Source organism: Calidris pugnax, unplaced genomic scaffold, assembly GCF_001431845.1.
Source record: "Calidris pugnax isolate Ruff unplaced genomic scaffold, ASM143184v1 scaffold44, whole genome shotgun sequence".
In the NCBI taxonomy this organism is placed as follows: Eukaryota; Metazoa; Chordata; class Aves; order Charadriiformes; family Scolopacidae; genus Calidris; species Calidris pugnax.
In genome coordinates, this window is record NW_015094506.1 from 9824836 (window position 1) to 9851116 (window position 26281).

At 46.4% G+C, this 26281-nt stretch overlaps 1 protein-coding gene across 1 annotated transcript in view; it reads left to right on the plus strand.

The window, feature by feature from the left end:
- NTN4 (netrin 4) overlaps positions 1–25880 on the plus strand; it is a 46136-nt gene extending 20256 nt beyond the window's left edge. The window contains exons 3-9 of the mRNA XM_014964305.1: positions 8723–8849; positions 9734–9922; positions 16239–16455; positions 17121–17233; positions 18377–18445; positions 19973–20143; positions 24112–25880. Of these exons, the coding sequence (XP_014819791.1) occupies positions 8723–8849; positions 9734–9922; positions 16239–16455; positions 17121–17233; positions 18377–18445; positions 19973–20143; positions 24112–24248 (1023 nt within the window). The 3' untranslated portion in view covers positions 24249–25880. The remainder of the gene's footprint in view (positions 1–8722; positions 8850–9733; positions 9923–16238; positions 16456–17120; positions 17234–18376; positions 18446–19972; positions 20144–24111) is intronic.
- Positions 25881–26281: the final 401 nt, after the last annotated feature.

Consider the following 26281-nt stretch of genomic DNA (forward strand, 5'->3'; position numbering starts at 1 on the left):
CTGAATATTGTTAGAAAGGGAAAGATCATAAAAAAACCCATAAGGCAGTTACTTGAGGTAAGGAGGTCTGGCATCTGTCCAGCTCTTTGGGGAGCTCTCATTTCACTTAAATTATGGTCTCAGACATGAAGCAGACAGCATGTTTCCCTTCTAATAGAGCTAGTCTTGCAACAGCTTGAAAATATAGCAGTTTGAAAGCGTGCAGTGCTATGATTGATAAGGCTGTTTCAAGCAGCACTGCTCTGCTTTCCACAGATGTTCCCTGAATGAAAGTCTTTGAATGGGGCTGTTTGCTCGGGATTATTTTGGTGGGATACAATTGCACGGGAGCGTGCCCTGGAGCACCGCTGAGAGCTGTAACAGAGCCTGCAGCCAAATATGCTCCCAGTTCAGCTACAGCCTACGGAAACCATAGTGCACAGGTAACGGGCGATGCTGTGGGAAGGAACCAAGTGCCAGAATCACACTGAAAACCAAAGCAAGAAATAGCAACAAACCTCTGCTCCAGCCCCAAGGGGACTGGAAATTCAACTGTGGTTATAAATGTTTGTGGCAGGATTCCCAAAGGTGACGTTTCTGCAGTGAGGCTGACTCATTTTACTGTGCCTTACAGCTCATTCCGCGTGTCCCATAAGGGATGTGCCACCCTAGGGGTGATGTAGCCCCATGGTTTGCAGGGCGGGACAGGGAGTCATAAGATGTTTCCTCTCCTCATTCCACTTTTTCCACCACAGGACTGGGGCATTTGGGGCTGAGTGTGGTCCCTGCCAGGCTCCTGCCTGGTGCAGGGCTGCTCTGATTTGGGGACTGTGGTGGCACCTCACTCATGCATACAAGGCTGGGGTTTGACAGTGCGTTGCTTCAAGATGGGAAGAGAGGGTTGTTTCCAAGCCAATAGGAAAACATGTGTGCACAAATGAACAGAAAAGGGACCAAAGATTGTGGGGTCTGTGGCTGATTAGCTGGGAGAAGTCAGAGAAATTTCTGAAAAGAGAGTAGGACTCCAGAGAGGGAGCATTTTCGCACGTCGCCTGAAAAACTCAGTCACGTAATTCAGAATTATGGTCAGTCATTCAAGTGTAAGATGGGGACTTTAACCCTCTTGTCCTTATGTAACCGTAGAGAGATAGAACCTTCACCTTTAGCAGAACCTTCACTGTAAAACCAAAGACAGCAAAAGCTGGGAAACACATTACCATTTCTCAACATAATTATAAAATCTAGCTCCTTTTTTATGCTTGTTTTGACCAGAGCACTCCTGAAGAATATCCTGAGTTAATATCAACATTTAAGCAAGTTTGAGATCCTTTAAAAAAAAAGAAACTTTTCCAAAAAAAATATACACAAGCTTTCTTAACTCCCTACTTGGTCTTAGCCCACAGGTAAAATCCCAACTGCAGGCTTAGTTTCAGTCCCTGCTTGACCAATGGAAGAACTGGCCATGTCACATTTGTTTTTCTCTTGGGCTGCTCTGGGCAGTAAGCTGAGGTGTCCTGGCAGCACTGGGCAGAGCTGCCAGGTCTTGGGCAGATGTCACAAAGCGACCAGAAGCATTTCAGCCACCTCACCCAGACAGAGTCTGACAAAACCATGTGGGGATGCACCAGGTATGCTAGTGGCTGCTGCTTGGGCAGGTTTGGTGCAGGAGCCTGACCCAGCAGGACAGGATGCTCCACTCAGCTTGGGACATCAGCCCGGCTTGCTGCCACTGGATTCCTACCATCAGATGCAGTTTTTCTTGATGGCAGGGCCATCGTGTGTGTAGTGGCTGAAGGGAATCTAGAAGTCCAGCTTGGCTGTGAGATAATACTGACCCAGGACATCATTGGGCACGGGAGTGAGATGTAAGCAGGATGGCTTTGTGGACAATGAGGGGCTCCTTCCACCGCAGCAGAAGCAGCTCTAGCTCGATTCACTGGGGTGGAATAATCTCCTTTGTGATCCCTCTGAGTCAGGTCAGAGCAAAGGGGTGGTTTATAGAGCCCAAACATTCACTCTGAGAAAAAATTGCTTCACGTTAACCCCAATAGCAAAAAGCAATAGCTGAGACCTAGTAAGAGAAGAGGTTTGTTTCTGTGCCCTCACTGCTGTCCAGCTGCAAAACATTTGCCTATGTCAAGAATAGGACCTTCTCTGTAATCTGCCTGCAATCTGAGTAGAGTCATAGAATCATAGAATTGTTTAGACTGGAAAAGACCTTTAAGATCATTGAGTCTAACTGTTAACCTAGCACTGCCAAGTCCACAGCTAAACCATGTCGCTGAGCACTACAGCTACCCATCTTTTAAATACCTCCAGGGATGGTGACTCAATCACTCCCCTGGGCAGCCTGGTCCAGTGTAAGAAATTTTTCTTAAGATCCAATTTAAACCTCCCCTGGCACAACTTGAGGCTGTTTTGTCCTCAGGAACTATCTGATCTCCCCAGGCTCCTTCCCTAGTTGTGAAGGTGTAGGGGGATACATAGAATCATAGAATGGTCTGGGCCGGAAGGCACCTCCAAAGGTCATCTAGTCCGACCTCCCCACGGTCAGCAGGGACACCTCCAACTAGACCAGGTTGCCCAGGGCCTCATCGAGCCTCACCTTGAATATCTCCAGAGACGGGGCCTCAACCCCCTCCCTGGGCAACCTGTTCCAGTGCTCCACCACCCTCACAGTAAAGATTGGGATATGGTTGGGATCCCAGGTAGACTGAGCTACTGTGCTAAAGCATTTCTGTACAGCCAGGCAGGGCGAATATTCCTCCCCCTTCCCACATGGCTCACCCAGTGGCTGTTATAAATTGTTACCGTGCTACTGACATCAAAAGATGCTGAACGTCTTCTCCAGCAGCACTGACAGAAGCCTATTGTACAAGGATTTAAAAAAAAAAAAAAACCTACCAGACAGCCCCCACACCCTGGACAACAAGCTTTGTATTCTTTCACAAGAATGAGATAGGATATGAGAATTTTCTCATGCATAAATTTGGTTGTCTGGTGCTTTGGGAAAGAATACCTCACCGCTTGCTGACAGCAGCCAGTAGGCATTGGTTCTAAAATTGGCACAGTGGCTCGAGTGCAACACAATTTAAAAGCTATCATTACAAAGTCGACGTGAATGCTGTGATTTTCCTCTAGGCTGATATCATGCCCATTTTCCAAAAGTAAAAAAAAAAAAGAAAACAAACAGAGAAAATACAGTTTTAGCAGTTCCAAGAAAGAGACTCTATTAAAAGCAGTTGTCCCTCCCAGCTATTTAGCCTACTTAGACTATCAGGTCTTTGGGACATGGATTTTCTTTTAGCATGCATTTGTGTTGGACTCTATATAGTGGGTGAGTTCTTGCAATATAAATCAATTCATAACAGGTGACTGAAAGCATTTTACCCTCGATGCAGCATTTCTTTCTCACTGCCCAGCATTTTGGAACATGATAAGTAGGGAGGAAAGTGCTTTGTAGGATTCAACTAACGAAGAAAACCCATGTATTTGCAATCTGAAAGGAAGCGCTGGAAGGTTATAATTCAGGAACAAAAGGCTCTGGAAGGAAGCATGCCCTAGCAACTGTCTTTGTATAGAGAAATCAGTCGCTCGTTTATCTTACAGAAGTCAACCTTTGTAACACTGTTTGCATTGTGCCCTCTAACGACTGACGACTGACGGGGCTGTCGAGCTAGGAAGGGAAACAGTGTGAAAGTGAACTGGGATGTAAAGACCCATGACAAAATGAAAAATGGTATGAGAAGGCTTTGCTGCTTAAATGACTGGAGAGCCGTGTGAATGCTTAGAGGGGTGAGACGTACTGGGAATTGTGTTTGTGAATTGTGTTTGTGTACTTAGCGATGCTCCCAAGTGGGTACGCCTTACAGTTAAATGCAAATCGAGGTGAATGAAAAGGGAGGAAAAAATGTCCTCTTTCCCTTGTTGTGTGGGCGTCACATTCTGCCTTCAGAAAGGTACTGAGATGCCAGAGAACTCTCTGAGGCCAGGTACATCATTTCCCTGCTCTACCTTTGGTTCCAGGAGAGCTGCCGGGCTGGTTTCTCAACCCTGGCTCCCAGAATTACAGGCCAGGAATGATGGGGAATTTACAGGACATCCCAGTCTTGCATCTGGTCTTCCTACAGCTCTTACAGGCATTGATTTCACCTGGTGTAGACAGTCTGTTGGCTGTTTTTCACCTGCCACCACTTCTATTTTCCTTCTGTTACCCCTTCTTCTTGTCCTTTCTTTCTCCTATTTTCAGCTGTCACAGTATTTCTTTAGAACTAAAAACAAAATACCTGTCTGCCTGTGGGCTACAAGAAAGGGCTTGCTAGTATTCACCTTCTTTTTTTGTTTCTGATGCATAAAAGTCTTTTCTGTCATGCTGGAATTATGTAGAAGAAAAAAGAGATATTCTTCAATGGGATAAAGCTGGGATGGAGAGATGTCTAAAGCCAAGCTCTTCTGGGGGGTAATTGTTATAATGCTACTGAAGGAGAATGAATACATCTGCCTGAGGCAAGGTTTTTGAAGCACTTAGTTCCGACTTTCATTAAATTTCTGGAAAAAAGCAATGGGGAAAAAGAAGGTACTAAGTAAACAGTTGCAAGGAACAAGATATTAAAGAAACTGTTTCCCTGCCCTCCCTCAGTTCAGATGGGCCATTTAGCTGTGCAGCTTGTTCATTAGCAGGTCTGCACCCCACTCTGCCTGGCTGGCCTGTTTGGGCCACCACGGGACCTGGGGGGACCTCAGAGAGGCGGAGTTTTCTCAGGGTCCAACCTGTCTGAGTAGCAGCACTAGATATCTACTCATCCTAGGTAGAGTTTTTACCCTACAAAGACCATGAGTGACCTTTTCAGGCTTGGCACCACAGTAATTGGGAACCCAGCTGCCTTTTCCAATGTTTGCTCCCAAAGATAGAAGCCTGAGCAGCTGCATCTGATGCAGAAGCTGGGCCAGCTGGGCCATCACATCCTGTGTGCCCTATGGGCTCTCACCCAGACACGAGTCCCTCTGAGATTATGAGTCCCTTGCCCACAGCAAGCAGGCGCACAGGGGTTTGCAGAGTGCATGGCAGGCTGGGCCACTGAATGGCCATCCTAGCCCACGTCAAGCTGAGCAACTCCTACAGAGGGAGCGCAGGACCCCAAAGCAGGATCTGAGCTTGGGAGGGAGCATCTGATGAAGATGCTGAAGAACCTGGTTGTGATAAACCCTGGAGGAAAGGAGACTGCAAAGCAGCGCCCTTATGATAAGGACCAGAAACACGTGTTTCCTCCTGACCCAGGCTGCAACATCCCCTGCTGGGCGCTCGACCCAGGAGCAAGTTTTCAGCTCACACTGGGGAGCCTACACCTATGGACCTCTGTGCTGGTCCTGCACTTGCTGTTACGCAGATCAGAACTGTGCTATTTTTTGTGTTATTTTTTAGGCTTTTCAGCCAGACTATTCATTTCCGTCCTCCTAGGTGCATTTTACCTTTACAAGCAATCAACACCAGGACCATCATGCCCTATTTTGCCTTGGGGGCTCTTGAAACACCATCTGGCTTGATTTGCACCATCTCCAACTTTGGCTCTTTTTGCAGCACTCCTTGCCACAGCACATGAGAGCCCACAAGCTTGCTGTTGCTGCAGCAGTTTTTTAAGTTTATAAAACCTCTTTCTTTAGCATTCACATACAGATTAAGAAGTTGGCGCACAGCTATTCAGTGGTTTACTTATTAGCTCTGCATGCCAAATTAATGGCTGCACATCAGGTTCTTGGGATACCCGTCCTCTTCTGTTTCATTTTCCCCCACCTCCCCCTGTTCTGGCAACACAACATGCTCTTTTATGCAGTACTTGGGCTTTCAGAAAATGCAGGCTCTTATGTCTTGGGACCATGAATGCTCCTCGGCAGGGAGTTTTGCCCTGCTCTGTGCTGGTGTCTTGGGATGCTTAATCCTTTGAGGGATTCTTAGGTGCTGCTGAGTTTCAGACTTGTATATTATTAATGATGAACAGCCACTGGCTGATTGATTAAGTGCCCACTGATTCTTTGTGCAGCTTTGGCAAGGAGGGAGCTGAATTTAAGGGTTGAGGCTGCAGGCACAGGCAGGGGGAGCATGAGTCCCCAGAGTAATCCCAAGAGTCATGGTGTCTGAGACATATGCCTGTTTGCAAGTCTTCTCCCACATCTCCCTTACTTCAACATCATGATCACCAAAGCACCAAAGAACCACTTGGGTTTAACCATGGCATCCTCTGCCTCCCTCAGATTGCCTTCCCCTCCTGATCTCGCATAACCCAGGTCTGGGTGGTCCCTCTAACCTAAGGGCCCTCTACCCCAAGAGCCGTCTACCCCATTCCCAATCTGGTGAGGACAACCTGAAGGATTTCTCTGGCCACAGATGTGGTTCAGGCTCCTACAGCTTGTTTAGCACTAACAACTCAATGGCCAAAGGACTCGCAAGAAACCTACGTGGCATCAAAGAGTTAGGGGTCCATCAAAACCACCAGAAGATGACCACATGACTAATAAAAGTTTAACGAATTTCTGTTTCCATGCAGGTGAATGCTTTTAAATGTGTGTAAAGTAGTTCTGTAACATTGGGTTTTGTGTGAACTTTGCCTAAAAAATGTATGAGAGAGAAAATTCATGGAAGAGTGATAATTTAGGAAAGCAAGGCATCTGAGAGTTTGAAGAAGAATGCTTTGTAGGTGGTAGCAAAAATGAAAATATGAAAACAAGACACATTTTGAGAACTATGTATTCCTTCTGCAAATTTGTTTTGTTTCTTTTCTATATCTATTTCTCATTCTTTTCAAACATTAGTACACATTCAAGCGTGTATCAATACAATAAGCCAGACAGACTAACTAGTATCTGTGGTGAGACCAACTGATCAGTGCAATGAGGCCAAAGTAGCACAGAAAGCAATGTTATCTTAGTATTCGCGCTTTAGCTAAGATGCTTGAGTGTTCTGTCTGAGTCCGTCTGTATCTCTCCCTTGCTTATGCAGTCTAGTTGCTGTTCTGTATCTTGCTTATTCCTGCTTTGATGATCCAGGCATTTTAATAAGGCAGGAAAGGATCCCTTGAAAAGTTTTTGAAATATTTTGCTATTGCATTGTTGCTAAAAAGTCTTTTAAGAAACTTCAATGTCAGTTTTGAAGTTTTGTCTGTACTGGTTTCATGTGACCCCTATGAAATAGCAGCTAAAATCTATTCATTAAAAAAAAAATTATCAGAAAGTCATCACTAGCAGGTGGGGAGTGGTGCGCCTGCGTAACAAGCAGGAGCTGTTTACAATGTGCTCAAGGTCCTCTTCTGTTTGTTTACTGGTCAGGTTTTTCAGAAGGTCTGAGCAGCAAGTCATACAGTTGGGAACAGCACACTTGCAAAACCACAGCTTAAGCAGAGTGGAAGGCAGCATTTTCCAGTAGTAGCTAAAGCTATGGCCCAGCTCTGGGCTGGATCACCAGCTTCCCTGACCACCCTCTGTCACTCCTGATGCCGAAAGCAGCCGGTGGCTTGTGCAGCTCCCCAGCTCTGTTGGTTTCATGGCCAACCCATGGCATGAGCACAGGGCCACACTGGCAGGGCAGGCTGAGGTCTCCGGCTTCTTAGTGAGCAGCAGAAGTTGAACCACAGTCAGTGTATTGCCTTCCTTTTGCTATAACTTTCCCTGTGACTGGTGAAGGAAGGGGAACTGAGGTGGTGAGGCACCGCTTAGCTTGTGTTTCATCAAACGCAGGATGCCTGTTGTGCCTTGAGCCTGGCCATGTATCAAGATGTCTGGAGAGACCTGCAGCTAAAATGCTCTTCGTAAAACTGTATTTAAAAGCAAAACGTCAAGCAGAGTAAAGCTGCAAGCACAGGCAGCCACCGAAATAGCTATGCTACGTAGCTGCCCGCCATGCTCACTGGAAAAAGGCAGGGCCTTCAGCCTTGCCAGCAGAGCCATGCTGCTTCAGAGCTTGATGTCGTTGCATCCAGGGGCTGCTGGGCTGCTCTTGCCCTCTGGCTACATCCTGTTTTCTTTGCATTTGCCAACAGCATGAGTAATGCCAGCGGCTGACAGGGCAGCTGGCACAGAGCGTGCTACGCTGGCTTTTCATCTCTAATTACCCCCTTATACTAGACTGTCTAGCTGCTAAATTACCTATCTGGCATGAAGATATCCAAGTATAATCACTCATGGTCTTTGTGCTATCCCTTCCTTTGTGGGGCAAAAACACTGCCTAGGATGAGTAGATATCTATGTTTCGGGGAGAGTATTTCTTTTCTTCTTGTATTTATTTATGTTGGTGATGTCTGGGCACATAGATCTGGGCACTGAGCTTGTGTGTGCTATTCCTGCAGGTGTGCAAAGGTATATTGATGTTTGGGAGGGTGAAAAAGATAAATGTTTTTCAGTGTTTCCCAAGGATGCTTTGGATCTTTGCTTCATTTAATCTCTCCTGGAAATTCGTGCTGCAGCTGGCAACTCTCTGCTAAAGGTTCTTTTACATCTCAAAAAATAAAAAAAAGCTGTGATGATACAATACCATGACATGCAGATCCACAAATACTAATCTAATTGAAAACGTAACTGTAGAATATTTGCCTTTGACTGAATTAGACACCAAGACAGACATCATGTAGGCCTCTTTCTAGTCCACGTAATAGCATCTAGCTGGTGTGGTATCTCCTGTACATGGACATTGCTCATGCCCTGGAGACTCTTTGGACTTTGCTGTGGGTGATCCTTGCTCTCTTTTCCCTGCTAGGTCCATGGGAAATGCATGTGCAAGCACAACACAGCAGGGTCCCACTGCCAGCACTGTGCCCCGCTCTACAACGACCAGCCTTGGCAGGCTGCCGACGGCAAAACCGGAGCCCCCAGAGAGTGTCAGTGTAAGTAGCCAGCCACGAACAGCATCTCCAGAGCCTCTGCCGGAGCAAAATGCTTCCTTCCTTGTGTGCCTTTCTCCTGTTTTTCCAAGAGTCAGCAGATAGTGGGGTGGTGGGCAGGTGCTTGTGAAGAACCTCAGCAAGTGGAGAGCCAATGCCACGCTCCTGCCCAGCACCCACCAGGTGTTTGTATGGCGTGGACAGCCCAATTCACTGACCTCCGCACTTGGAAGTCCTCACAGGACCATGCTGTCTGCTGGTTTGGCCTTTCTATGGGACCCAAGTGCCTCTCCTTGAGATACGGTCCTCTGCTGTGGGCAAACTGCAGCCTTCCAGGGTGCTTTGGAGGCAATGGGGGCCCAGCATTGTCCCTTCCATGGCCACCACAAACACATTTGCAGGAGGTATGGTCTTCCGCTGCTGGATGTGGGCTGTGCTCCCAGCACAGGGAAAGGGGGATGCTTGCCCTCTCTCACACACCTCCTCTTCTCTTGCCTTTTCCCTCCACCAGTTGCAAGGAGCATCCAGACAGCACTGGTGTGGCAGGTGCTGTACAGGGAACTGCTGATTTCTAAAGCAGGGAGGGAAGGACCAGTCAATGTGGGAGGTCTCCCCACTCCAGCCTGGCCGTGTTGCTGTCCTTGTATGGAGAAACCCATACTGGAAATAAAAGAGTTAAAGAAATTATTTTTTCTTGAATATCACATCTAGAGGTTGGGAAGTGTGGATGAAAATGTGATGATACTTCATGCATTTGAATGAGTAACAGGTTCATAGGTCAGATCTCCCATTCCAAAACATAGTTTGGGATTTAGTGTCTCTCTTCTATAAATCAACATCTTTCACTGCCTTAATAAGTCTTTCTGTTCCCTTTGGCTTTGTCTCAGCGTGCAAGTGTAATGGGCATGCCGACACTTGTCATTTTGACATGGATGCGTGGCTGGCATCGGGCAATCGCAGCGGCGGTGTCTGCGACAACTGCCAGCACAACACGGAAGGGCAGCACTGCCAGCGCTGCAAGCCGGGCTTCTACCGGGACCTCAGGAAGCCCTTCTCTGCCCCAGACGCCTGCAAACGTAAGTCAGCAACTTTTTACTTGTAAAATGCTTCTCAGGTGGGAAGGTGTCGAAGAAAAGGTGAGATCTTCCTACCCCTCCTTGGAGTAATTTTCTTGCTTCAGTGAAGGACAGGTTGCTCTTTGAATTCCCTTTTTGATGCTATTTGCAAAAAGCAATGGTGCGATTTACAGGGCAAAAGCCTGCAGATGCTGTTGACAAACATATCCCAAGGATCCCTGTAGCTTGGGGGTAGGGAAAGAGAGATGATTCATTGACTTTCCCCTGATATTTTTGGAGAGCAAAAGCTGCATCATGTTTGCATGTTCTCCTTGTTTGGTGATTGCTGCAACCTCAGAAGCGGGGTGCCTCAGGCAACAGGGGTGCAGCTGGTAAACACCATCGCCCACCAGTGTGTGTTCACAGCAGGAGCAGGTGGGTATGAAGGGAGAGACAGGAACACGAGTTAAGTGATATTCCAGAAGATGTGACACCAAGGAGGCCAGGCCAAAGGCAATGACTTGGCCACATGTGAAATTAAATATTTCCCAAGCAAAAGCAGCAATCCAAAAGCCGTGCTCCCTAGGGACCACTCTGAGCAATGGTGACTCACCGTGGGGGACTCCGGATCCCCAAACCCGGCCAAAACCATGACACCGGGCTGAGCTCATTACACGGGTCAGCTAAATACAGGGTGTAGGCATTCTCTCTGCTCTGCTCCTACAGCTAACCACCAGCTCCACCAGATTTCTCCTCACTGACCCAAACACGGAGGAGGACTTTCATGGGTGGCAGCAAAAAAATCTAACTGACACCCTACTTGTGTCATCTGAAGGGACACTGAGCATATCTCTCCTCTCCAAAGGAAAAGTACCTGCATTTAAAGGTATAAAAACCTTTCGGGGTGGGGATCTGCACCCCGAGCTGGGAGGGTGTGTGCGGTTTCACTTTCATGTGTCTAGTGGGGCACAACCACTTTGGTCCCACTCCCTTGCTGTGCATCATCCTCCTGAGACTCCCGGTGGCCCCTGCAGCCAGTCAGGAAGTCCTCCTCCTCTGCACCTTTCACTCGTTGCAAGGAGGAGCAGCCTGTTTTACAACCCTAATTCTCTTTATGAAAGCAGAATTGACCACAGTTCTCCATTACTTGTGTAAATAATTATTTCACTGCTGTAGTATGTACACAAATTTGTTTTTTAAACAGTGAATGTAATGACTTTTAAAAGTTCCTTTACCTACTTGTGTACATTGAAGTCCCAAGTCTCCTTCTCTGAAACATCAGCTGCTTTCCCTCCGTCATTACTGCCAGAACTTATGCAAAGAACTTAGTAAAAAAAGACAGGTTTAAACCTTGCACTTAGACTCAAAGCAGGAGTTTGAGGGACTTTTTCTAACACCCATGGATTCAGCCTTGCTGATTTGAAAAAAAAAACCAAAACCTGCATTAGTTGACTCCAGGTAGATAACACAAGAAGAAAGACTGCAATAAATTCTGTATGGGACCCTCAAGCTCCGAAATGCTCTTTTACTGGGGTTGTGCTGCCTTTGCTAGGATTATGATTCCAGATGCTCTTTACGTGCCAGCTCCCATCAGGAACATACACTTTTCTGAGGCCATTGAAGCCAAGTCAGGCTTTGGCACTGATTTGAGTGCAGTCTGAACAACTGAAAATAATACCCTGCACCTTGGAGGTGGTGGGAGTGGCTGGCATCTCCTCTGACATCTCGTGCAGTCCCTCAAGGAGATGGAGTTTTGCAAGGGATCCATCGTAGGGTTTTCCTGGTGCCAAAACGCTCAGTCCAAATCCTGTGGCTGTTTGGAGGGTCCAAAAGGAAGTGATAGAACCATAGAATGGTTTAGGTTGGAAAGGACCTTAAAGATCACCTAGTTCCAACCCCCCTGCCACGGGCAGGGACACCTCCCGCTAGATTAGGTTGCTCAAAGCCCCATCCAACCTGGCCTTGAACACTTCCAAGGATGGGATCTCCTGGGCTGGCCAGCACAGAGCCTCCTTCCTTGCAAAACTAGGTGGAAACAGAGGTCTCAGGACATATGACTGCAAGACAGCCGTGGCTCCAAGGGAAAGCTGCCAACAGTGTGCGTGTGCCTGTGTGCGAGTTAGACCAGCACTAATGAAGTCAGGCATTACATCATGTCATTAGCTATAAGTTAGCCAAATCCCAGGAGAATTGATTCAAAAGTTTCTCCCAGCCCTTCTGGACAGGAGGAAGCTGTGGAGATGAGGTGATTAATGGACATTTTTGTTGACAAATGCCAGTGCTCAATCCCCTTGGATTTCTGCATTCATCTCTTAATCACTGGTTCATGACATTCCACTTTCCACATTCCCCCCCTCAGAAAAGTGTGCCTGACATAAAGGCTTTAAACTAATTTCCATTATTCTTTAATGCAGAAATCCAGTCTCTCTATGGACCACTACGTATTCATGAACTCTGGTGTTTAAAGGCCAAAGGTCACATATGTTTGACAAGAACTGTAAGATAGGCTTGAGTACAGTGAGAAAAAGTCTACATTTATTTACCTTCTGCATTAAGTACATCTACTTTGTTGCTCTTTTTTTTTGCATTTATGAATTATGAAGCATAAAGTACTCAGTGTCTCAGGGAGACAACTTTCTCTGGCATAAATTGGGTTCCACAAAAACATCGGGATTGTGTGAATGCTTTCCTTTCAGAGACCTGATTGCTACAAGAACACAGATTATTTCTCACTGGGTTCTTCAAACCCTCACAAATGCTCTCCTCCCTAAAAACCTGTCATCATTTTCCTTCTGGTCTCCTGCTGCTGGGGCTGCTCCCCGCATCCAGGGACCCAGCATCTCACGGGGGAGCCCGGCAGCTTGCAGGGCTGTAGCAAATGACTAATGACTGCTAAATTAAATTATATAAGACTGATTACAGCCTATGCCTGGCATGTTCCCTAGCACCGTGCCATGGTCTGCAGTAACAAAGGACATGTGTGGTTGCCCTCTTATTTTTTCTGGGAAGGCCATGGCGTTGCCTGCTTGCTTCTGGCTCAAGGCACCATTATTGCTCAACCGTAGGGTAGCATTGAAAATTTAAAAATGCCAAGGTCAAAGTAAATAAAGGAGTTGTTAAGCCATAATCTTTAAGGATACTTTAAAGATTCTTGTAAGCAAAGAGTGTATATAATATTTGCTCAGGAGTAGGTGTGTACCTGATAAAACGAGACATTCTGCCATTTAAAACAGCAATCTGATGACTCTTTCCCCCCACCGTACCTATCGGTCCTTTTCTTCACACCCCTCATGAATTTTTAAGCCTCAACTACAGTATAATTGCAGACAATAAATCAGGTTTTATAATTGCCAAGTTTATTTTTGCTTTTCAACTGTAGGTTTTTGAAGGTAAATATTTGTCATTTCCAAAGGTTAGCTGGCAGCTGAAGAAACCACAACAGTATCACCCATCCAGGGTGGGGAAATCCAGCCCCGCTGGAGTCCCACTCACTGGGTTTCGATCTCAATCAGCACATGCGATGCTGGGAGAGGTGGCTGTTAATTCATATGTACGGGGAAGTCACGAGCAAAATATTGCTATTGTAGTACAGGGTGGTAAATTGGCATTTTAACAATGCTGCTTATAAATCAATAGAAAGGAAAATATCAAGCTTGTGGAGGGTTTCTCTCGGTACCAGACTAGTGGTGCCCAGCCAGCCCTTCTCCCACTGGAGAAGGTTTCCCTTGGCCATGGAAACCCCCAGTGGGGTGGCCATGGCACATGAGACAGGCACTGTCCCAAAGCCTCACACTGGAAGTCTCGTGCTCTGCACCTCTGTGTCCATCACGAAGCGCCATCCAACACTGTCTATAGCTGCTTTATCTCCTGCTCAGCTTGCTGGAGGTGGGTCTCCTACTACCTGTGTTACAGTGAGGTGCAGGTTGGGTGGAAGGAGGAAAATGGGTTCTAAAACCAACATTCAGTGCAGCAGCCCATGAGGGAGCAGTAGCTGCAGCTGCCAAAATACTGTATAATCAGTCCTGCAGTCCTTTTCTTCCTGCCATTGCCATGGTATGGAAGCACTTGGTCCTAATTTCATACATTTGTTTCAGAGCTGGTACGATGCACTCACATTTGAGCTCTAGAGTCTTATTTCTGTGCTTGAGCTGCACTTTACCTCTCTGCATTGCTCAGCACATTCCCACTGCAGCATGTCACAAACATTTACTGTGTTGTAAATTTGCCATCCAAAGCATCCAGATTAACACCACTTAGTGTCCTCTTAGGCCTCCGCTCAAGATGCAAGACCAGAAAGCTTCAATTCACTGGCCAGCTATGGAAAGCAAGTCGGCGCTCTGGTAGCTCATGGGGAACAGTCAGGAAGGACGGGGTCTATGGACATGGGTGTTCAACCCTTGTAGAAATGACCAACCTTTACAACACATCTCCTTGTAGCTTTTATTTAAAAATATAGCCAACTGCATTTTCTTTTTTAATTGCCATTTTAATTGCCGATGAGCTTGCTGCTGTATTTTTCATAACCACTTTTGCAAATTTAATATTCTTGCCTCATCATGGTGTTGCCACTGAATTTTCCATTAGGAAAAAAAAATCCATGAAAGGATTGTCTGAAACGTAAAAAACGCCAACCCCAATAGGGCTGGGTGTAAAACTCAGCTGAAACCCAACCGAAACAGGACCAAATCTCTCTCCGAGCAGTGGCTTTAGCTCACTGAGGGCAGAAGAATAGAAGAGCTTTAAGTGCTTGATATTTCCCCTGAAGGGGCTGAGGAATGCCAGAAATACCCACCACATCTAGTCAGAAAAGAGAGCATTTGGCTGCATGTGTCAGGTGTAAAACACTTCACAGACTTCAGGAGAAAGGTATGCGAGTCTCAGTGAGCACTGTTGAAAACTATGCTATTAAAGGTACTGGAGTTCACTGCCTGCAGCTAGTTATGCAGTTTGTGGAGAGGCTTTCTAATCTTTTAATTTTATATAATTATATTTGTTTGGGAATCGAAAGGGTGGGGAAAATTTGGGGATTACTTTGGCAAAGGTTTTGGAATTGTAGTCGCCTCTAAGTTAACTGCCAATATTAATCTATCCTTTCATATTTTGAAACGACACTCCAGGTATGTCAAATCCCTGAAACCACAAAAATGTTGTCAGAGCAAAATTAAATATACACATGCAGCAATAAGTATTTTGAGAGAAAGGAAGATTGTGGTGCATGCAATGGCTTTTCTGCTTTATTACCTTCACAGTTGCAAAAAAAAAAAATCATATTAGAATTTGGTGAGCATTTTTTCTCTCCAAACTAAGTTTTCTCAGGAAATCCAATTTTTATGTAAATGGAGTTTTAGACAAATGCCTATCAGCAGGGATTTTTTTGTAACATGTCCTGATTAGAGAACCAAACCCCGAGGGAAGGAGAGCACAAATCACCTGGCTACGGGTCCTGCAGGGCACCACATTGCCAGCTGGCCAGGCCAAATGGTCAGATGTTTGGCTCACACTTTTGATAACTGTATTTCTGATCTTCAAAAAGATTAACATCTTTGGGGGAAAAAGATTGTAGTCTTGCAACAGACACAAATTCCACCTATGCAAAAGAAAAGTCTTTTGTAGGTAGTAGGTAAGGAAAGAAGTAGCTAAGGAAAACTTCACGCTACCTATTTTAGGGCATCCTTTCTGATTTGTGATAATGACCATTTCTCCCAGAGTGTCCCAGTACGCTTCCAGTGCATCATTCTGCTGAAAGGGTCTGTCGGGGGAGGAAAAAAGAGCAGCTGGTGTTTCTGATATGCACTCTGCAAACCCATGTCCTGTATTATACATCTCTGCATCTCTGAGCCATATGGGGCCTCGTTCTTCTCTTAGTGTTTTGAAATGATGGCTTCAGAAGAGAAGGGTACTTTCTGCTCAGCCTCCACCTTAATTAAAACAACCATTCTGAGGGCTGGGGTTTTTTTTAACCTCCTGGCAGCAAGGCAGCTGTTATTACTTTAGAAAGCAATTACGCTCTGATCCATTTTTTGCAGTGAAGCACCTCAACCCTGATTCCACAGCTTAAACATCTACCTTAAAGCTAGGCACGTCCCTGGATACTTGGCAGGATTGGAGTCCAGATGCCATAAGGAAAGTAATAAAAACCTGTTTGGCAAAACATAATGCGAAACCAGGGTAGGTTGACTAATGGAGATACTTCACAAAAGTTAAAGTTTCTAAAGGGGGGTTCTGGTCAGATTTATATAGGCAAGAGGAAAAAAAGCCCAGAAGCATCCTGTGCCTTCGTCCCATAGATCTTTTGCACTCACAGATACTCTCTCTTTCCCCGTGATGTCCCCTGCAGCCTGCTCCTGCCACCCCCTGGGATCGGCTGCCCTCCCCCTGGGCCCCCGCACCTTCTGCGACCCCATCACCGGCGACTGTCCCTGCAAGCCCGGTGTGGCGGGGCCCCGCTGTGACCACTGCCTCCCCGGCTACTGGGGCTTCGGCGCCTACGGCTGCCGACCCTGCGACTGTGCCCGCAGCTGCGACCCCCGCACCGGGGACTGCCGCAGCAGCAGGTGAGTTGGGGGGGTCCCAGCCCCACTCCTCCAGCTTCAGCAATCCCCCCGTGATCTCCATCCCAGGGGAAACCAATTTATGCATGGCACACGGTCTGAAAACTAGCTATTATATAAAATATTTGGGGTTTGGTATGGTGAGGACTTGGGGATGGAGGGGGAGCTGAGGCTGCAGTTGACCTGGGTGCCTGGCACACCGTGGCAGGGCACCAGCAAGGCTGGGTTGCTCTCGGTGCTGGTGTTAATGCATGGCGTGTTTTCCATAACCTTCACCATTCCTTCCTCTCCATGAGCAAATTGTGAGCCTCGGGGAGATCTGAGTGAGAGGAAACCAAAGGGTTAATATTGTTGTTGTTGCAACTCAGCTTGCATTGACTGTGCTGCACTTAAAGTCAGGCTCTGACTTCTAGAAGACAGCACATTTTAATAATACCCCACTCTCCAGACCTTACATGTTGCTTTTTTTTACCACACTGGGGATATCTATAGCTTAAAAATCCCTAATTCATAACCCACTCTGACAAGAGTCAATCTGTTTGTTCACTGTCCAAAACTGTCCCTTGTGTTTAACACCACCAAGATGTCCAGTCACATTGCGCATGGAGGACAGGTTGGTACTGGCCCAGCTAGGAGGAAGGCTGACCATCTCCCTTTCCCCTCAACAGCTCGGACATGACCTGGCACCATGAAGCACCTCCTTTCCAGGCAGTGTTGAATGAGAGCGAGCCTGCCTGGGGCTGGGAGGACGAGCAGGGCTTCTCGGCGCTGCGGCACTCTGGTAGGACAATGGCTTCACACGTGTTTCCCTGCCCCATCCCTCCTGCCAGCAGCCGGTGTTGATACAGTATTCTGCACTGGCTGAAATCTGTGCCCTGGCAGTTGCAGGAGAGGATGGGCATTCCCCCATCAATGTCCTGTGCAACCACCTCCTTCCCACCCACGAGCCAGAGGAGCCTTAGAGCTCATCCCATCAACGTGAGGAGGTGCAAACTCTGTAGGGAGATGCTCCGTGCTGAAAGCCAGCACTCAGCATTTAGCTGTAGGTAAGGCAAGAACTGCCTGCCTGGATTTGCAGCCCCAGCTCTGAATGTCAAGGCTGAACACTCTTTATTCGGTCCATTGTGTTTTAAGTGTGCCTTTGTATTCATTAGAATTATTACCTGTTGGACAAACTATAGTTAGAGGGTGCTTTTTGCCACTTCAGAGGCAGGAAGTTGGAAATTTCCAAATAAAAATTAATTTCCTCGATACGCACAACAATTTTGGCATCAACTGCAGCTTATGGTGCAATTCGAGATTGCCTAGTGTTTCAGCTACACTTCCAGCTGGGGAAGTTATTTCTCCCCAAGTCTGGAGGAGGAGGCTGGTGCGAGGCAGTTTGTCCCTGCGGCACAGCATCAAGCCGTCCTCCCCTGCCATGGCTTCATGCGAGCAGCCAGCGTCATTTCCTGCGCTTGCAGAAAGCGGCACAATAAAATCTCGAAGATACAATAATTGAGTTAATTGAGGGGAAAGCTCCATCATTTGTCTGGACAACTTCATTTTAACCGTAAATAAGTATATCGTGTTATTCTTTGTTCTAAGATCACGGAAGTCATTAATCTGCCTTAACCTCTGCAACATTTCCTTTTAAAATTTTGTCTGGGACATTACGGTGTGGAAAATACCACGGGGAAAGACATGCGTGTTATTTGTATCCCAAGGCAAAATAATAAGGCCTTTGTTTCCCTTCTCTTCAAATTGTAAACAAGGAATAATTGCCCTTGGATTGTATATTCAGCCTGGATCTGAAAATAGAGGGGTTTTTTGCATGGGGCTTGTGGACCATGTGAAAACCTCTGGCAGGTCCCAGGCTCTGCCCATGAAGGCTCCCATCTTTTAAGCACAAACCACAGCTGTTTGCTTCCTTCTGTTTCCCCAGGTAAATGCGAATGTAAAGAGCAAGTTTTAGGGAATCCCAAGGTCTTCTGCGGGATGAAGTACACCTATGGTGAGTTTTGGGTATGTTGGCAGAGGTGCAAAGGGAGGTGCTGCGAGGCAGTGGCAAGAGGGTAAAGTGTGAGAGGAGCTGCTGTGTGCACCGCTCCATCCCTGCAAACCCATGGGCTACTTAGTCTGGGAGCAGATCTTAGACCTTTCCAAAATGTACAGGTATCGTGGTGCCAAGTCAAGGTGGGTGAAGTGTCTTGGTCTGTTACCCACCTCCCTTGCTACCAAAATACTTTTGTGCCATAATCATGGGAGCTGGAAGAATCCCTAAGAGGTTGTCTGTGTCCAAGACAGACTGGAAAGCACTATTACCAAAACCAGGCACTAAAACTCTGTCTGTAGACCAGGTGCCCCAAAAACAGTCTAGAAATCACTAAATCTGAATTACACTGAATGTAAGGAGGAACAGTGATCACCGCACAAGCCACCACATGGAGAAAACATCTCTGGCAGCTACTGGGAGCTCCCCCCTGTCAACAAAGTTTAGTTGTTGCGATGGAGGGATCTATATTGTCTATGGATGGGAATGAATGAGAGGAGGTGCTTTGTTTCCCAAGACCTCTCCAGTGTGTGCCAGTGAACCGCCTCCTTCATACCGCAGCAGAGTAAGGAATGCTCTCTGGAGCACTCCCTTCTTTCACAGTCTTCCAGGGCTCTCTTGCACCTGTTTCGTCTCGCACTGAAGTTGAAAATGCAGAGAGAGATAACCCCTACCTCTGCAGGCTGTGGAGCAACCCACAAAGGGAAGTTCAAGGGGCCGCCAGCTGTTGAAATATAGCCCTGGCTTAGCGATATTAGGAAAAAATCTGATTCTGCTTTGCTCTGCTCCCTGGCTGCGATAGTGACTGTGTTTAATCTTGCAAAAGATAAGAAATAAAAAAAAAAAAACTCACAAAACCCCCAAGTTCATAAATCTTATCTAAAGTGCACTCAGGCTTCCCACCCTTTCATCACTCCACATGCAAAGGTGTCAGCTAAACTGGAGAGACAGATGAATTATGGGGCTCATCATGAGCTTCAGGAGGCCATATTGTAGGAGAGGTTCCTAATGTGCAGCACTGAATAAAGCACCACCATACCATCCATGGGAGTTGGACTAGATGATCTCTATGGTCCCTTCCAACTCTAAAAATTCAGTGAAATTCAGTGAAATACGGCGATACCTATCACTGTCGGCATCAACACGGTCAGAGGGAGTCTCACATGTGGGACCTGAGCATCAAAAAATGACCTGAAAATCAGGTCACTGGACCTCTCTCGCTGCCCACGTGACAGATCCAGGGGCTGCGGCCAAACCAACCAGCAGCATTCCTGCCCAGGGGTACAGAGATGTATGTGCTGCCCTGGTGGCCGCACTGACCCTGGGCTCCCCAGCAAGGAGCATCAGGCTAACTCTGCTGTAACGAAGTAAATGTCCTCACTGCTTCGCCCAGGCACCTGCATTAGACAAAAAAAAAAAAGAAAGCACACAAAAAAGGCTGTTGTAAATAGCTGATATATTCCTGGGTTTGGATTTGTGTCTTCCCAGTGATCAAGACGAAGATCTTGTCAGCTCACGACAAAGGCTCCCATGCAGAAGTCAATGTGAAGATCAAGAAAGTCTTGAAATCTACAAAGCTGAAGATCCTCCGGGGCAAGAGGACGCTCTACCCTGAATCCTGGACTAACAGAGGCTGCACTTGTCCCATCCTCAATCCCGGTAGGTTTGCTCACTGAGCAGAACATCCCCACCATGTTTACACAGATTTCATTCCCACCCTCCCTCCCCTCATGCCAATGAGCTGAGATTGCAGCCCAGAGTTGATTAAATTGCTAGCTGTTACATCATTTGTATTCCAACAGCAATCTCCACCAAATTTGATTTTTTAGAGAAAAACTTGGTTCACTCTACAGACTTTCAAACATATGATTCTCTTTCTGAAGCATAGTGACAGTCTCACAGCTTTACCAGTCTCAATCAGTTCCCAGAGAGAGGGAGGTGCATATCGCACCCTGACCACATGACGTAACTTTTCAAAACTAATGCTAATTTGAATCCACAAAAGTGCATTTAAATCTAATTTGAGTCACGATATCATGCTGGAGTTATAATCTAAAGTCAAGGGAAGATGTGTCCTTGAAAGTAACACTAATTTGCATCGACAAGATTTGGAAGAGATTCTCTTATGCAGTGAGAGAGCAGCTTTGGCTTCATGGTTGTTTCATGATCTCTATGGTCCCTTCCAACTCTAAAAATTCAGTGAAATTCAGTGAAATACGGCGATACCTATCACTGTCGGCATCAACACGGTCAGAGGGAGTCTCACATGTGGGACCTGAGCATCAAAAAATGACCTGAAAATCAGGTCACTGGACCTCTCTCGCTGCCCACGTGACAGATCCAGGGGCTGCGGCCAAACCAACCAGCAGCATTCCTGCCCAGGGGTACAGAGATGTATGTGCTGCCCTGGTGGCCGCACTGACCCTGGGCTCCCCAGCAAGGAGCATCAGGCTAACTCTGCTGTAACGAAGTAAATGTCCTCACTGCTTCGCCCAGGCACCTGCATTAGACAAAAAAAAAAAAGAAAGCACACAAAAAAGGCTGTTGTAAATAGCTGATATATTCCTGGGTTTGGATTTGTGTCTTCCCAGTGATCAAGACGAAGATCTTGTCAGCTCACGACAAAGGCTCCCATGCAGAAGTCAATGTGAAGATCAAGAAAGTCTTGAAATCTACAAAGCTGAAGATCCTCCGGGGCAAGAGGACGCTCTACCCTGAATCCTGGACTAACAGAGGCTGCACTTGTCCCATCCTCAATCCCGGTAGGTTTGCTCACTGAGCAGAACGTCCCCACCATGTTTACACAGATTTCATTCCCACCCTCCCTCCCCTCATGCCAATGAGCTGAGATTGCAGCCCAGAGTTGATTAAATTGCTAGCTGTTACATCATTTGTATTCCAACAGCAATCTCCACCAAATTTGATTTTTTAGAGAAAAACTTGGTTCACTCTACAGACTTTCAAACATATGATTCTCTTTCTGAAGCATAGTGACAGTCTCACAGCTTTACCAGTCTCAATCAGTTCCCAGAGAGAGGGAGGTGCATATCGCACCCTGACCACATGACGTAACTTTTCAAAACTAATGCTAATTTGAATCCACAAAAGTGCATTTAAATCTAATTTGAGTCACGATATCATGCTGGAGTTATAATCTAAAGTCAAGGGAAGATGTGTCCTTGAAAGTAACACTAATTTGCATCGACAAGATTTGGAAGAGATTCTCTTATGCAGTGAGAGAGCAGCTTTGGCTTCATGGTTGTTTCGCATCTTCTTTCACTGAAATGGAGTATAACCAGCGGTGGGTAAACAGTGCATGCAGCCTCTGGTATGGACCAGGAGATGCAGAATCAGGGTTTTCTTCAGTAGAAGAAAACTAAACTCCATCTGACACACCTTTCTTTACAACTCCGAGATAAACCAGCAGTTACTAACTAATTCAGATAAAGGGGTTTCTTTCCATGAGGCGCACACATCACTTGGAAACCACTGATCAAAACATCAGCTTCAGTGCTGAGACGTCCCTTATGTGTGCAGCACTAGGAACTGGGGAAAGGGCTGTCTGCGAGGCTGGATCACGCAGAAAGGTTATTCATTGATGAGGTGTTTGCAGTCTTCTTTCATCTCCACCGGAGTCTTTGGCTTTGAAGGCAAGCTGCCGCGGTAGCACAGCTGTAGTCAGGAAGTCTTCTCAGGTGCAAGGGTCAGATGAATCAGCAGCATGAGGCAGGACTTTGCTGTTTAAGCACAGTAAGACTTTGGATATTGGTAAAACACCATTAATCTATAATTAAATAGATACAGCTGGTTTATTTTTCCATGCATAATGCAAACGCAAGCAAGAAAGCCTTAATATGAACCCGGAGGAATGCTGTGGAAGCTGTCAGGACTGATTGTGTGGGGCAGCCTCACACCTGACACCAGGCTTTGCAACTCCACTAACTTCAGAGAAGCCTCACTTATTTTCCCCAGCAGAGGAAAAGAGAGCAGCAATCTCAGAATCAACAAAGATCCCTTGGACATCAGTGGAAGGATAGAGGTGCAGTTTTCTTTAGGGATAATCCAGGTGTCTGACAGATCGGGAATTACCCTCTTGCCAGCTCTCATGATTTACATTGCCAAGCTCGGCGTTTTCTTGAAATGCAGCTGCTGGAGTCACATGAGTATAAATTAATCTCAGCTTTCTTGTTTGAAAGAAGTTGTGAAGTTTGGTCCTAACAGGATACTTGAAAACATCAACTGAGTGCATCTTTAAGATTCAATAATTTCCAAGCGAGAAAAAAAGGTTCCCAAATATTTTTTAAAATTTCATTATTTTCTTCAGCTACTGTATTCATTTCTGGATGGTTTGCAATACTGCATTAGCAGATTTAACCCTCTCTCAGAGTAAGAGCTGTTGATCTTCAGATGAATAAACCAAAACCAGACGGATAAAAATCCAAGCTGACATAAAACAATTTCCTGACATACAGCTATAATGGAAACTCCAAGCATTTATCAAATCTCCACGGGCTGTTTTCAGACGATAAATGTGCTTATGTTCCTCTGAGAGGATATTCACTACCCTTGCACGCCTTTCCCTGTGCATGCACCCAGAGAGGCAGGCTGGGCTTCTGAGTGGACACTTAGATGAAAGGTTTGAAGGTCTCAGCTACCCACAAGGGAATAGAACTCCCTTCCCCTCCTTGGCTCTGCCAAGCACAGACACAAATATGCAGAGAGCTGCCTGCCAGTGACACAGGACAAAACTCACAGCCTCAAGTCCTGGCTTGTGGCATCTCAGTCATTTGATTCCTTTTATTTTTACACTTTTGTAACATGTGGTTGAAAACCTAGAAAGCCCTACTGAATCAGCAACCACAGCAGTATTTGCTCGCTCTCTGAGGGTGCATGCCACATTTCTCTCTCAAGGGAGATAGGTTTGGGAGCCCTTGAAGAGTGTTGTTTATAACAGCAGGCTTGACATGACCAAAACAAGTGTCTTACAAAGGGTGACACTGCCATACACATATCCTGTGTTTACTTGGCAGAAGAGAGGATGTGTGTGCCCAAAACCTCAGATGAAGTAGATAACAAATTGTATTGAATTAAAAAAAAACCATGCTTGACCTTTAACTCAGGGACACTCTCTCTTTATTCTGAACTACAAAATGAAAACCCAAGAAACCAGCAGGCTCCCTGCAGTAGCCAGGATGGAGCCGGGGGACCAAGAGCACTGGGGGAGGCTAGTTCATACCACTACATGGTGCTCCCCAGCAGACCTGACCAATTTCCAGACCAAGGTATATTCAGGGAGGGGTGAGGCAGGAGGCTGACTGATGTCACAAATGAGGTATAAAAACTTGTAGTGCAGCCCCAGAGCGCAGCTTCCATTTATGTTTAGAAGCCCACAAAAGCAAAGTTTGTGTGCTGCGTGTCACTGACAGATGTGCCACAGAAGTCATTTTTCCATAGCTACACAGAGAGGTAGAGATATACAGATATATGAGGGAATTGGTATGTATAAAAGTATTTCTTCCTATAAGTGCTTCTTTAAATCGAACTAGATATCCAGGCTGACTTTGCAAGGTCAATAGGCCTCTTGAGCGTCGTGCTGTGCAGTTCCTGACCACTTTGCTGGTTTGCAGGCTTGGAGTACCTCGTGGCAGGACACGAGGACGTCCGAACGGGCAGACTCATCGTCAACATGAAAAGTTTTGTCCATCAGTGGAAGTCGGCTCTCGGAAGAAAGGTCCTGGAGATTATGAAAAGAGACTGCAACTAGAGGTGCGCAGCCACCTAAGGGCATTTCTTTATGCACAAAATGCAACAGCCTTCACGGAGAGAAGACCTCTAGGATGAAAACTGGAATGTAAGAAAATAGTGCCAAAACTTGTAGCGAGGTGTTCAGAGTTGTAAGCGCTGTCTAATTTAACCCTTCTTGGCCAATGTCCATTCACTTGCCTGTAGCTTCCTTGCCAGGGGCTCGCCTGAGCCCAGCTCATCACTACCTTGAGGGAAACAAAGGAAGGGCAGACACTTGTCTTGCTCCAGTGAGGTGTTGGAGCAACTCCAGTGAGGTGATGAAGCCTCTGGTCACCCCAGATTAAATTGCCATCCTAGAGAGGGAAAGCATGCCCACAAGCTACAGCTGAGAAGCAAAACATCGCTGCCAGTGCCACCAGCATGGATCCCGAGTGACTTCCAGAGGCTCCCAGAGGATGCTGTGGGGCAGACGATGGCTGCAGCAGTGGGCAGGCGCTGGCGACAGCGCGGCAGCAGCAACCGCTCTTTAGAAGCAGCCCCTCAGGTTTGGACACGGCACCCGTCAAAGAGAACCAAGCACCACGTGCTTTCAACCTGGTCACCCCGCAGAAGGTTTCGGGGGCTACATTCTCTGCCGGTGCTGGTGAAAATGGAGCTGCTGGAGTCAATCAAGTCCCTCTGCCGTGGCACTGGCATGGCACGAGGCAGAGGCCAGCTCTCCACCCACCGCACGGCCAGAGAAGAGCTGGCTCCAGAGGGTGCAGCACCTCTGAGCTTTTGTCCTTGAAGTGTTAAAAAATGAACCTAGCCCTAATGTAAATATTTCATCCTATAAAGCACTTTACTGCCTGCCGCTTCACGGTGCGGGAAGTCTGTTTGTGTTGGGGAAAGAAGAGGTTGAAGGCGGCACATGGAAAAAAGCACTCCCTGAAACAGAAGCACTCCTGAAGACCCCCCCAGCTGGATGGCATTAACGGTATAAAGGGAACGGCCAGCCTGGCACTGGCCACTCAGAGTATCCCAGGATACAATCTGAAAGATAAAAGTATTTGCACTGAAGTCCCAGCTTCAGACCAGCACGTGGACCCCGTGGGCAGGACTCCAGCGAGACTTCACAAGCAGCGTGAGAAGAAGAAGAGACTTTGAGACAAAAAATGCAATTGCCAGAGGAGAAAAGCTCCTGCGTGCAGGAAAAGGAGTGGATGCAGATAATGGAAAGGACTCGCATTCGCGTATCACAACCCAGTGATTCATGGTGGGCCTGGAGTTTATTTTATTTTTATGTTAGTATTTAAAACCAAACGTTTTATTTGTTTTCTTCTGTGTTATTGTTTGCAATATATACGGCCATTATACTTCCTTATTAACACCAGTATGGAATATAGCACAGTTTACCTGAAGTTTTCAGCACTAAAATGTATCTTTTCTGTAAAGCATCTTTAAACCACATTGCATAGAGTATATTTTGTTCATGAGTGTGAGGGGAAAGAAAAGGAAGACATACAACACCAGAAAAGTCTTGAGTCTACCAATCCTCTTTACGTATGTATTTTTCTTTCAAGGTCCTGTGGACTCACAAAAAAAAATGATACTATTTTGGTAATTTGTTTTTATATCTCATGTAATAAATATAATATGATTTCAATATCTACATCTCTTGTTACTGCTTATGCCACTGGAAATGCAGTCTTTGTGCCTACACCAGAGAGCACAGTGAAGATGGAGCTGCTATGGAGGTATTTTCCTTTCTGAGGCATAATATTCACCATATCATAAAAAGCCAAGCAGCGTGGATGGCTCACAGAAATCCCATTTCATCTCTGTTTTCAGAGGCTTAATAGCTGAGCTGCAGAGCAGTTACCCACAAAAAGCAAGCTGGGCATGGAGGCAATCAGACTCACTTCTTACATTTGGAATGTTGGAAACTGTAGAGGAAAAAAACAGGCAGAGGAAAACAAAGGCTGTGGCAAAAGGTCCATAAAAACACCACAGAGTGAAGTCAAGCATCAGAAATGAGCAGCCAGGGGGGTCCAAGTGTAACCTGCAGCATGG